The 13,032-nt window shown below is 39.1% G+C and overlaps 1 protein-coding gene across 4 annotated transcripts in view; it reads left to right on the top strand.

Annotated features, from left to right (window-relative positions):
- Positions 1-13,032, top strand: part of ephb2b (eph receptor B2b) — a 122,890-nt gene that overhangs the window by 93,763 nt on the left and 16,095 nt on the right. For all 4 annotated transcript variants that reach the window (XM_084929185.1, XM_084929183.1, XM_084929184.1 and 1 more), the window contains exons 6-8: positions 8,801-8,925; positions 10,893-11,055; positions 12,639-12,747. In XM_084929185.1, coding sequence (XP_084785311.1) covers positions 8,801-8,925; positions 10,893-11,055; positions 12,639-12,747 — 397 coding nt within the window. The remainder of the gene's footprint in view (positions 1-8,800; positions 8,926-10,892; positions 11,056-12,638; positions 12,748-13,032) is intronic.

Here is a 13,032-nt window from a genome sequence, read left to right as displayed (position 1 = left end):
ATAAATCTTTCAGTAGTCATTTGAATTTTTTTTTCAGGGTAGATTTTATGGATCTTTTCCCTCTCATTTGCATTTATACAGGAAAGCAGAACAGAAAAAACACCTCAGCTGTATATGCATCTTGGTGAAAAGGCCATGATCTTTTGGTCTGTGGGCTGTCAAAGTGAGCGTAACGTGAATACATTATTCACTAACATTGAGTGTATTAGCTATACACTGAGGTGCATAAATGACTGAGCGTGCAATCATTTATTTACTTTTTACATTCAAGAGCATGAAGCGCTGATAATTAAAAAAGATAATAAATAAAGGTCATGAAGCAAAAAGGGGTGACAACGTAATCAGCTCGCTGTTTTCTAAGTGATTTTCTATAAACTTTATGGAGTTAACTTCGTCAATTAAGCAAATGGATTTATGATAAACTCGGTGCCACTCCCCGCTTTTGTCTCTTTTGACTTTCTCCCTGATCCTCTCTTTTTGTGTCCCCGCTCAACCTTTCTGTTTACAAAACACACTCAAATTCCTGCAGTCATGTACACCAAGTATTCCTTTGAAGGCGGCTGTAAAACAAAGTTGTCACTGTCTGAGCAACTGTCTTCTTCCCGTCTGGAATTTCTGGTGTGATCGTGACACGCCACCTTCCCCCCGCTCCTGCTCGCACGTCATGAATACCTCTCATTTTTTAATGTAGCCTTGATTCGCTCGCACGGATCATACTGAACACACAAGCTGCAGACTCTCATCCACTTGAACGTATTAACTGTAAATTGGGGTCAGGAACTTTATAATGTGAGATGATCTTTTGTAATCTGTGCTTTTGTGCGCCACTCATTATAACAACTTCATACTATGTAGATAAGAATGACTTCAATGTAAAGACAGAAGTCATTGCTGCTCATTGACACAGAAATGAAGCAGGTGTAGTAAATGCAATTTACACATCTTCTTTATTTTAGATAATCATTACTTCTGAGCTACTGAGTGGGAGTGACAGGAACTGACAGAACTTGTGTAAATCCTCGTACATATTCAAATTTGTTAAATGAGAGTGATGGTAAATCAGGACACTGCTTAAATCGCTGTCAAATAAATTATCTTTAAACAGGTCTCTGTTTGAAGGATGTCACACCATACTGGATTTCATATCTTCACGTTGTTACACTATCCACTCTTTTAAACACATTTTCATCCCAGTGCATTACGTTTTTGCTCTTCTCTTAGATATTACTTGGGTTTCAGATATGCACACAAGGTGTCCCAAGGTGTAGATAATTCAGTACACTGAAAGCAGAAAGATATTAAACAAAGTTTGTATTTGGAGATCAGATAGGTGCTGGTGGATTAAGTCCTAAACATGTCAGGAGACCGCACAATACACACTATTTCATATTTACTTGCATTTTTACTTGCTGGCTAGGTTTAGGCACCAGAAACTCACAGTTAGGTTTAAGTTCAAATATGCCTCTCATTAACTATGCCCTGCTTTAAATGTGATGCCAGGGGATCAGATTTAAATCACTCGTGCCACAACCTGGTTCATCAAGTCCCTGATGCCAAAACACACCTTGTGCGTATCTCTGATGCCAGCATTTTTAACTACAGCAGTGTGTGGCGCCCAGGGAATGAGAACAGCCTGGTCATTCCAACCCTGTAAAACACTGACATGCTTCTGGAGTTTTTCTCCTTGTAGATGGCAGTTTAGAACTTGTTTAAATGCATTTAAAGTAGAGTGCTGATTAAATGGAGTTCCTCCAGTTCCTCTCAGAGCTGTATGTGTCAAGAACTTAATTCCACACCTGTGGAATTATATTTGTCAAAAGTGGTGTGCGAGGAAAAACAAAATCAAGAACAAATCATTTCATTTCACAAGTGTGGATATTCATTATCACAAACAGTTAAATTACTTTGTAATTTCCTGTACATAAATTCAGCAACTCGTATGCACTGAATTCAGAGAGAACTCATCATTCACATGAGTGCGCCTGCTTGGCAAACTCTGCAGCAGATTCACACTCTCGCAGGCAGCTCTGATCACGAAGCTGAATTCTACTCACGCAGATCAATCTGACTTTTGAGAGTTGGGAGGGTGGAGCACTGAGGAAGAAGGAAACTAATGTGATTCGTCACTTTAGAAGCAGTGACACCACAACCTCTGTGCCTGGCGGGATCAATTTACCATTTGAAAGTGAGATTCACTGGGTAGCAACATGGGCACTGTTTCATATTGTACTTCTTCACAACCTACAAAATAAAGTTGGTGAATTAAGTCTAAGGAACTTGGAAAGAAAAGCATCTGGACTTCTTTACGGACTTCTGGACTTCTTTCCAAGCTCCTTGACTGAGAACATTCACAGACATTTTGGTAGGAATTAACTATCAGCTGTTTTTGTGTGTGTGTAGCCAAGGAAGTGCTGACAATTATGACCAGATCACTTTAATACTGAAGAAATCTTTAAAAGAGACTGAAGCCACTGCACTCCTGTTCCATTAGTCTGCCACAACAAGAGTGCACAAATATAGCATAACGCAGTTATTATGGCTTAACATGCTAACCTAAACCTGATAGACGTGTTTAATGAGACTCTGGATATCCACAAGACTGCGAGCCAACTTTTTATTGTAATATCTGTACAAATTTTCCTAAATTTTGGCCTCTGACACATGTCCTCCATATTATAATAATAATAATAATAATAATGATAATAGTAATAGTAATAATGATGATAATAATGATAAATAAAACTGACACTGAAACTAATAAAAACAAAACTAAAACTAAACATTTCCAAACAATACAAACTAAACCGAAACAGGAAAATCTAACTAACTGAAACTAAACTGAGTTAAAAACAAAAAAGTCAGTATGAAATAAAACTATAATAACTCTGTTCTACGTGCACGGGTTGTTGAATTTACAAGCGAGGAATTGAATTGTGAGAGAGGCAATGAATACCTGCGTCTATGAAATGAAGTTATTTTCTTGCACTCATGTTTTATCTCGCGTGCTGCTTTTGACACAAATGTAATTCCACGCATATCCCTGTGCCAGACAGCTCAAACTTTGTTTGTAATGCCCAAGTCTGCCCACAGAAGCAAACAACACACATATTGTATTCTTTAGTCCATCTGAAGTGTTTAACAATTGAAATGGGTGGGTGAGAATGTACAAAGTTTGTTGTATTAAAAGAAAGCTTTTAAGAATTTTAAGAATCCATGTGATTTGGCAGCAGCTTTGACAGTTTCCCTTGTGTTTATATACAACACATGAAACCGTCTGGTATAAGATTGCCCTTGGTTTATTTTCGCAGTCTATCAACTTTTGTAGTGACAGTCATTCACTACCATGCATGTCCTTGTTAGATCCACCAACATGCAGTCACTAAAGAGATGTACTGGTTTTGATTATAAAATGTATAAATATCCCTCCCTCCCTCCCTCTGTCCACATATACTAACCTGGCTTGCATTTCTTCTGCCTGCAGATTTTATATATTGGATTAGAATTAAACGCTAACCTCTGCAAGCATCTGAAAACTGGTCAAACCTCTGAATCGCCTATTTTAGAATTGGCTTATAGATGTGTGAGTGCGTTAAAGTCCTCAAATCTTTTCCAGTGCAGATGGTTTAAAGCTTGATGAACTGAAATCTCACTTTTGTAGCTTAACTGCGCTGGAAAATCTTTATAGATATAGAAGCCGCAATCCTTTTCAGCTGGGGAAACGGGGCAGGCTGCCAGCATGCTAAAAGTACATGCAAATATGGGCCTCTCTCTTTAAGACATCTCAACGTGCTGCTAATAAATGGACGGCAGTCGAGAGACTGGAGCAGTGGCAGCCTGTTTAGGAGACAGCCTGGTAGAAGACCAGCTGGTTTGAGCCCTTTGGGAGAGATTGCTCTGCAGGGAAACTGATTTTTTTACAATGAAAGGAAAAAGGGATTTACGAGCCCTGACCTGTTCTTGCTACCTCCCCCATCTTCCCCAAATCATAGCATGGTTCTCTGCAGCAGAACATCTAATCAAATCAGAGCCACATGGTTGCAGACACAGAGTGATGCAAGAAAGATGCAGATAAAAAGCCTCAAACATATACTTTCTCAGAAACATGATTCATGTGCCAGCGAATGTTTTTCACCTTTTGGCTGTGCTGCGTTGACTGATATAGAACAGAGTGAAAAGTATTAAACCATCAGGTGGTGTCGTCTGTTAGCTGCAGGAAGTAAAATCATTATTTTGATTACTGTGATTTTTTTTCCCCACCACTGCTCAGCCAAACATAACGCTATGTAACTCAGTCTAAAGGAGCTTTTTCAGTTCTTATAACCCTGAAGGAGGCCCCTGTCTGCGCTGAAATCGACCATCAAATATCTTAAAAGCCCCTTTTCTGTATTTCTTTGGTTCTAATTCAGGTTAGCTGCTCTCCAGCACAAATGAGCAAGTGATGTAAGAATGTTTTTCCAGCACAGATAATGGGCACGTTAATAAATTTCATGTAATTATCAGCTGTATAAGAAGGAGACTGCTTTAAAATAGAGCAGAACATAAAGAGATGGCCTGACAGTGAAGTTCAGACTTTATTAAGCTTATACCCTTTCCCCTAACACTTGCTAACTTGGGCCTTCACACACAGCAAAGGGATATAGACAGAAAATTAAGATGCTGAAACAAGATTACAAAAAAGTAAAAGAAAAAACTAAGCTGCATCTACACAGTTGCTTTTTCCTCTTGCCTCAGGTAACATAATGGCCTTATAATGGGTGAGTAGTTTCTTGGGCTGGTCATAGTAGCTGGGCTTATCAACTTTTCTAGTTGAACCCCTGCCTTTCCATTTTTATCATGAAACACATGACATGTGTAGAGCACAGCTCAAATCACAACATCTATCTTGTTGGTTTTCCAGCTGTTCTATGCTGTGCTATTAAGTCAGGTTAGCATTCCTACTGCGAGAAGGAAAAAAGCCCTTGAAGGTATGTAGCTACTGAGGGAGCTCTCCAGTGGGCATTTACTCTCTTTTTCACCAAAGCAGTACTAGGTCCTAATCTCACACCGGTTCCATGGAAAAGCCACACTTATCTATGTGTGTTAGCAGAAGCATGGCCCATTAAATTGCCTTGGATTTAAATGAGTGAAAATATCCCCGTAAACCCTGTCTATAATTGATTAGGGAAGTCGCTGTTATGTTAGAACATAAGCGAAAGATCTATTAGTGATGTTAAGCAAAACAGAGCCTTTGTATTGTCTGCTTGTGAGCAAAGGCCAGAGTGTCATGCTAGAATAGACTCCAAAAGCACTGTCTTCCATATCAGATCCCAGGCTGGGTAATAATGTGGGGTCTGAAACCTAATTCTCCTATAACAGCTGGGGCCTCCCATCTTCTCACAATTAAGCAATTCGATTGCACTCCTCCCCAGGCCCCAGCGTATTCATTATTTGATTTGATTATTAGTCTGATTATCGCTGAGCTATTTATAAGTGTAGTTATACTGGAGTTCAGGAAGTTGAATGCAGTCACACAAAATAAATAATAATCATACTAGGGCACAGAAACAGAAGAAGCATGCTTGTGACAAAGATATTGTATCGGCTGTGATTATCACTAACAGTCCTGTCCCGGTGCCCTCACTATTCTGTAACGTATGGGAAAATAATAAAATACTCCAGTTAGGTCCCAGCATTTATCTTTTAGGTTCAGCAATCTAATCAAATTATATGAATGTGCAATGTCTGTCTTTGTCATTATAGCTGCTTCATTAGTTTTAAGGACATGAACAGAGGATTCATTGAGAAAACGAAAGCATCCATTGCAAGCGCAGCTCACTCACTATGAAGACATTGATCTTACTTGACAGAAAATTGGCTTACTTCGTTTAAATGGTAGGGAAGATTTTCACATCTTTGTTTTAAATTCCTAATTATCTTTAATGGAGCAGGATCCACATGATTTAAAAATAATTACTGTAACAACAAAGAAAATTGTTTGAAACAGCTACAATATGTATTTAGTGGCATAACTCAGTGACTAATGTTGACACAATGGAAACCAAGTATTTATTCAACCCTTCAAATTATAGATGGACTTGTGGAAAAAAAATTCTCGGTACACTTTAAGATTTGGAATATAATGGAGACTTGTAGATTTGGAGTACATCAATGGGATGTCTGAAAATGGTTTTCATATGTGAATCAGTGCTGTAGCCCTTAATGCAATGAAAGGCTGACTTGGCATACTTCTACATTCTGCAGTCAATTGGTGGAACATCAGCTTAGCTTGAAATGCGTGTACTGAACTGACTTGAAATATTCAGCACAGCTGGATTTATATTCATAAATGCATTCTTATTTTCCCTGCAAGCGTAATGTTTCAACACTTGGTATTCTTACTTAGTATTCACCTCAGTCATGTCATCATTTAATCTTAATCTGTTTGTTTTTAGTTGCACCGCCCCTTATCGGTTTCTTGAGCCCAGACATGGCGACTGCCACTCTGTCTGGAAGTTGTCCTTTAACAGAAGAAAACCACAGTGTTCCCCTCCAACAGCTTTCGATGTTGGCATGTGTCCATCCTCTGTACATGAATACATGAGCTGCCTTTGTTTCTGTGGCCCTGTATCAGGTTACTAAGCAAGGCTGCACTGTGTGTTTAATAGAAATGTTATGCAGGAAAGGCCATGTGGCAGTCTTGAATATATGCTATGTACATCCGTAATGTGATACTCGTGAGTCCTCCTTAGAGTCACCGTTTGCCTTATTAGGCCGTCGCCTTGTGACTGCAACCAAACTAGCAAAAGAACTTGGAGATGGAAGAGATTCCTATGACTGATGTCCTGGCTGGATACTGTATACATTACTGTACCTCTGGCTCAAGGATAGGGGCATGATGTACTTGCAGAGTCACAGGCCATCACTGTTTAAGTGCTTTGCTGAGATGAAATACAGAACCTCAATTTATTATCTTCTGGCAGTAATACATGAGAACATACTCATTGCCTTGAATATCACTGTTTATATGAGACATCATAATTTGTTGCATCAGATGGATGCTTCTGTTTTGGTCAGAGGGCATTAACAGCTTGGCTGATTGGTTAATTATAATGAGTAAGATTAAAAATGGGACTTTTTAGTCATTGGCTCATTCAGTCAATATGTTTACTTATATATGATATTTTATCCCCTGCCTTAGGACAGTAGTTAGAAAGATGTGCCTTCCTGTTACTCACTTGTAAGTGTTTCACAACAAGAATGAAAGTTTTATTGAATATGAAAAAGCCACACACACACAGCCTTAGAGTCTTAGATTATAGAGGCGTGGCAGTTGTAGTTTTCCAGTCAGTGGATTTTCCATAGAGAACGCGTGCCGGTGGAGAGACTTTTGACTTTATTGCTGGGACTCTGGGGAGCCACTTTGTTGCTGGTTGAGGGCTGTGTGTGTGAGCAGCACGGGTCTGTAGGGGATGAGCATGGGGCTTGGTGTCCATAAATCTTGCCCAGCACCCCTCCTTCTCTGACACCCTAACCCACCCTACCCTTTCACACACACTCAGAGGAGCAGACATTAAGGCCTGGAGGCCTTGCCAGACTTCCCATACATTCTCTTTAGCTTCTCTTAGCTTAACACTGACCTGCAGCACCCTGAACTAATCATAATGGATGTTGGATGACTTGAGGTGTTCACGCCCCCCCAGACCTGACAGAATTTTAGGTCACTGAGCTGTGTAAGACCAGAGTAGACCACCCATGATGTAAGAAGTTTAAATTACTTTTTGACTCAGTTTGCTCGAAAACACATGTATGAATAAAATCAGGCAATGGAGTAAAAAATAATTTCACTTGTTTTGCTACATAAAAGAAAAAAGAACTTCACTAATGTCACAACCTTGAAAAATATTTTCTCTCTATGCCCAATAAGTTTTAAACTCACAAAAACAAAACAAATGTTTCAAAAAAAATTCAAAAAACAAGCTTTTTAAAGAATGTCTTTATGACACAGACAATACTATTCAAGATAGACCTGACAAATGTGTGATCAAATATTAAAAGTCCTAACTATATACTATTGCCAGAGGGATTTACCTTTTAGGCCATTTACTTGTTGTTGTTAGGGAAACAGATCAAAAGTTTTGAATATTTAACTAGAAAATGGATACTTAACGTTCCAGCCAAACAACTGTGCAGCACTCTTTAAAATCAGCTTGACTTAATCTTATTACTAAGCCAATCCATCACAGTCAACAGTCAGCCTTATTTATTTTTTATAAATGGTGGAATTGCAAAAAATGTTGGCAGAGAAAACACACCATTTGTAAAAAAAAAATTCTTAATAAAACAGGAATGCGGGAGGTCAAAAACAGCTTTGTAAGAATTTTGTGTAGACTCTTTGTGGCTCATGTTATTTGCTCAATTTGTTTAGTTTATTTGGCTTCAAAATGTGCTTTCTTCATGTAATATATGATAGTCTGGTGATTTTAAAATGATTTATTTGTAGAAGGTCGTCTGTTATCAACAGTAAAACAAGCGGGAATTAATCCCATGAAAGTCACGGTTGATACTGGGAAGTCCCGTGACGCTGCTTATGTGATTTAGCTAGTGTTGTCACTTGCCAACTTGAAATGCTTCCTAGCCATGAAACTCTCCAACAGGAGACTCCACTTTATTACATTAGATTTTATAGCCTTACACCTTTGCAGAACCCAGTGTTTGGCTGTGAGTTTAAAGATCCTGTAAAACTCTCCTGAGCATGACTGTGAAGTTGGTGGTGATTGATTTGCTTTTTACTTAATATGCTGTTGTTGTTATCTCTTTACAGCTCCATCGACTGTATCTATAATGCACCAGGTGAGCCGTACTGTTGACAGCATCACCCTCTCCTGGTCCCAGCCCGACCAGCCTAATGGAGTCATCCTAGACTATGAACTGCGGTATTATGAGAAGGTACAGCTCATGCACATTCATTTGAACGCACACTCTTTACTCGTACTCATAAACATGAATTCGATTTCTTTTTCTCCCATTTTAGGATAAATAAATACAGTCACAGGATGCTTGGTTTGATATAAAAAATTCTAATCAGCCAAACACATGGCAGCAACACAGAACATTTAGGCATGTAGAAAATGCTAAGACGATCTGCGGAAGTTTAAACCAAACATCAGAATAGGGAAGAAAGTGAATTTAAGTGGCTCTGGATGTGGTGTGGTTGTTGATGCCAGACGGGCTGGTCTGAATTTTTCAGAAACTGCTGATGTACTGGAACTTTCCCACATAACCATCTCTAGGGTTTACAGAGAATGGTCAGAAAAAGAAAGAATCCAGCTTGCTGCAGTTCTCTGGGTTATACTGATGACCGAAGAGAATATCCAAACCTCTTTAAGCTATTGGGAAGGCAATATCATCTCATTACAGCCAAGGTATGCAGAAGAGCATCTCTGAACGCAAATGTTGAACCTTGAACCATGGGCTATAGCAGAGGAGGACCACACAGGGTGGCACTCCTGTCAGCTAAGAACAGAAAACTGAGGCTACAATTTGCACAAACTCACCAAAACAGGACAATAAAAGATCTGAGAAATGTTGCCTGGTTTGATCAGTCTGAATTTCTGCCAGAATTTGGCATAAATAACATGAAAGCATGGGCCCATCCTGCCTGACATCAAAGGTTTAGGCTGCTGGTGGAGGTGTAATAATATGGGCACATTTCTGTTGCACACTTTAGAACTAACTGAGCGCAGTGTAAATGGCACAGCATGAGTCCAACTAGGTACTAGTAAGGTATATCTAATAAAGTGGCCAGTTAGTGTCATTTGTTAAGCAGTTTTTTTGTTTGTTTGTTAATTTAAATTCAGAATGTCTGCCCACAGTAGATCATATAAAGCTTGTAGAAAGAGCTTGTCAAACCCTCTTTCATTTATAGAGAATGAGCAGACGTCACTGGGAAAGGAAGCCATGCTCAGGCCTGCAGTAACAGCCACTGGGGACTGATGCAGACTTGTGGTTAAAACAATGGTACACTGACTGCTGTAAAAATAGTTTTTAAGGGGCAGGCTCCACCAAATAGGCATACTTTCTCACAACAACGCTTGAAGTGAGAAACGTGCATTGCTTTGAGCAGAACGTTCACTTAAATACATATAGCCATTCACAGACATAACACACACACGTATTTGCACACACATAAGCAGCATTTGTCAAGCTTTTGTCTACATGCTGAGCCATTCCACTTTTGAGTATAATTCCTTTTTCTGACACTGCTGGAGAGAGCTGTCAAAACAATCATCTTGACCCCTGCTGTGACTCAGAAGTGTGCGCTGAGCACTGCATTGAAGGGAGCAGTTAAAAGAGTCTCTGCTCTCAAACCTGTCAGCTTTCTGGAGAGGAAGAGCGTGGTGGTGAAATACAACTCTGATCATCACAACGTATGGCTCAAAGAAGCCGACTGACCTAGAACTGCCATCAACTCTACCTTCTTAACTGCGGCTGTTGGAGCACTTTCAGTCATGCTTCTTTATTAAGCACTGCATTATTTTTGTGGTAGCAAATGATTCATATTAGTTCTCTTGAGGTTACCTTGAATGTAAAAGAAATGTAGAGAAGTCAGGAAATTTATTAGTGTTTTTTTTCCTCTGCACTGTTCCAGCTCCAAACATTGCAGGTACAATGTGATTAATATACACACAGTTTAAAACAACACAGCGTGATGAATGAAGATAAGAAAAATATACATATATATATATATTTTAAATTCCTTATAAGTGCTAGATGCTGCGCTTGTCGATACTATTGAATTATTTGTCTCTTCTGGGTTCTACTTTAAGAAGTAGTTCATAATTCTTATACGACTGTTATTACTAATGTTCCCAAATTTAACATTTTGTTTTCTTTAACATGCTTTTTTCTTGCAGGACCAATCAGAATATAACTCTACCACTATCAGAAGCCAGACCAACACTGCAGTCATCCGCAGCCTCAAGCCAGGAAGCATCTACGTGTTCCAGGTCCGGGCCCGCACCGTAGCTGGGTTTGGACGTTACAGTGGCAAACTGTACTTCCAGACCATGACTGAGGGTGAGAATTCAGCCAATGTTCACCAGAGCACGCAGGGCTGTTATCACCTTTCATGCGTGGCCTGCCGACACACCATGTTGTATAGTATGAATTCAGACAGCTGCTGGAATGCGAAGGAAGCATGTTGTGGCGTAAACAATCCCAATACCCGAAACCATATAAGACAGGCCTTGAAGTCATATTCTTATTTTCATTGTCCTTTTTTCAGCAAGAGAAATCTTAAATATTTTATTGGTATAATAATTACTATCCTCCTTTTCAGCGCTGCAGATTTCTTTCCTTTGTGTTGTTAAACAGATTTCTTTATGAAAAGAAAAAAATGTAGCTTTTTTGTTTTTAAGCTTTCAAGTAAAACACAAGGTACTGCGATACCTTATCTTTGTACTGCAATACAACTAAAGACGAAGAACATTTAGAAGACATCAGTGGAATTGTTTAATTTTAGAACCAAGCCTGGGTTTTCCCCCTCTGAACATCATATTTCCTGTGCCTGCGGTGCCGTCTTCAGCCTTTAATACAAATATCCTTGATGCCGTGCTAATGATACAGGTATCAAACTGTCTCGTACCTGTAAATATTGTGTAAACAGAGACTCTAACGTGTGTGTGTGTGTGTGTGTTTGAAAGAAGACGAAAGGAAAAATGACTAGCAAATGAAAAGTTTTGAAAAACCTAAAAAAACAGAAACTACTGTGCTTGTAACTATATTTTTGAAACTGGGGTTTCAAAAGAAAAGCACAGATGCTTTAATTAATTATTAAACTGTATCCACATCAAAGTTTAAAAAACAAATACAATTGTACAGAGAAATTATTACATCAGCGAATTCTCAGCAGAGTTCCAGCAACCTATAATAGTCCAGCACATTTCTTCAGACATCAGCACACTATCAATCACTTGCACTAACTTTATTCTTGATGAATGATTGAAGACTCCAAAGAGTTTATTGTATGTCATTAATGATTTAGGCAACACTTCTAGCCCCACACATCTTTGTAAATAATAAAAATAAATAATACAAACATGACGTAGTTGTAAATAACATCTTGGTGGTGAATATTGTTCATTAATAAATGTGTTTTTTTTCTACTACCATCTACATTATATCGTATTATGAACTATTAACTTTACTAAAAAGCAGTGGGAAACTCACACACCCATTTGTCTGGAAGATTGCAAAGTTGTTTATCATTCGTGGTACTCAAGAAAAGAATCTGGCGCCGTGGCTGTGTGCACATTCAGTAGCTGGTTTCCCATTTTTGGCTGCCTGATCAGTCTGGGTCTCACCCAAACATGCTCTCTCTCACTTCACACACTTTCTGCCAGATGATTTGTCCATATCTGTGGCATCTGAACACATTCACTGTGCTTTGGAAAATGGTGCATGCAACCAGTCAAGATGCCAAAATGCTCATCGGTTCACCGAGCCGTATGTTTGTCTGTCACCCATTGCTCCCTCCATATGCAGTGGCTCAGACGCTTGCCCATATGTTTCAGCTTGTGACTCTGCGTGCGTGGGTGTGTGTATTTTTACATGACACATGTTTATCTGTGTTTATCTATATATCTTTTTTCTTTCTACAGAGGAATACAACACCAGCATTCAGGAGAAGCTGCCTCTCATCATTGGCTCAGCAGCTGCTGGGTTGGTGTTCCTCATCGCGGTGGTTGTCATCATCATCGTCTGTAATCGGTGAGTCAGTCCTGACACAGAGTTTATTAAATTGCTCGCTGATATAATGTCTGAACAGGCCTGCAACATGAGCACTTTTTATTTGTTGAGTTTTTATTAGTAAGCTTATTCGGGGTCATGGCTTCATAAATGTGATTTTGCAGCGATGAAAACAATTTGATTAACATATATTAATTCTTAATAAGTTTCAGTCTCGCAGCAGCAAAAATAATATGTAAAAATCTGGATCTCTGAAATTAGAGCTCTTTGGATGCTCACGCTCAGACGGTGCCAGAGGTTTATAAT

The sequence above is a fragment of the Perissodus microlepis genome, chromosome 5 (genome assembly GCF_051167445.1).
Source record: "Perissodus microlepis isolate ML-2025 ecotype Zambia chromosome 5, ASM5116744v1, whole genome shotgun sequence".
Taxonomy (NCBI): domain Eukaryota; kingdom Metazoa; phylum Chordata; class Actinopteri; order Cichliformes; family Cichlidae; genus Perissodus; species Perissodus microlepis.
The sequence above is the reverse complement of the archived record's forward strand: the minus strand, read 5'-3'. Positions and strand labels throughout refer to the sequence as shown.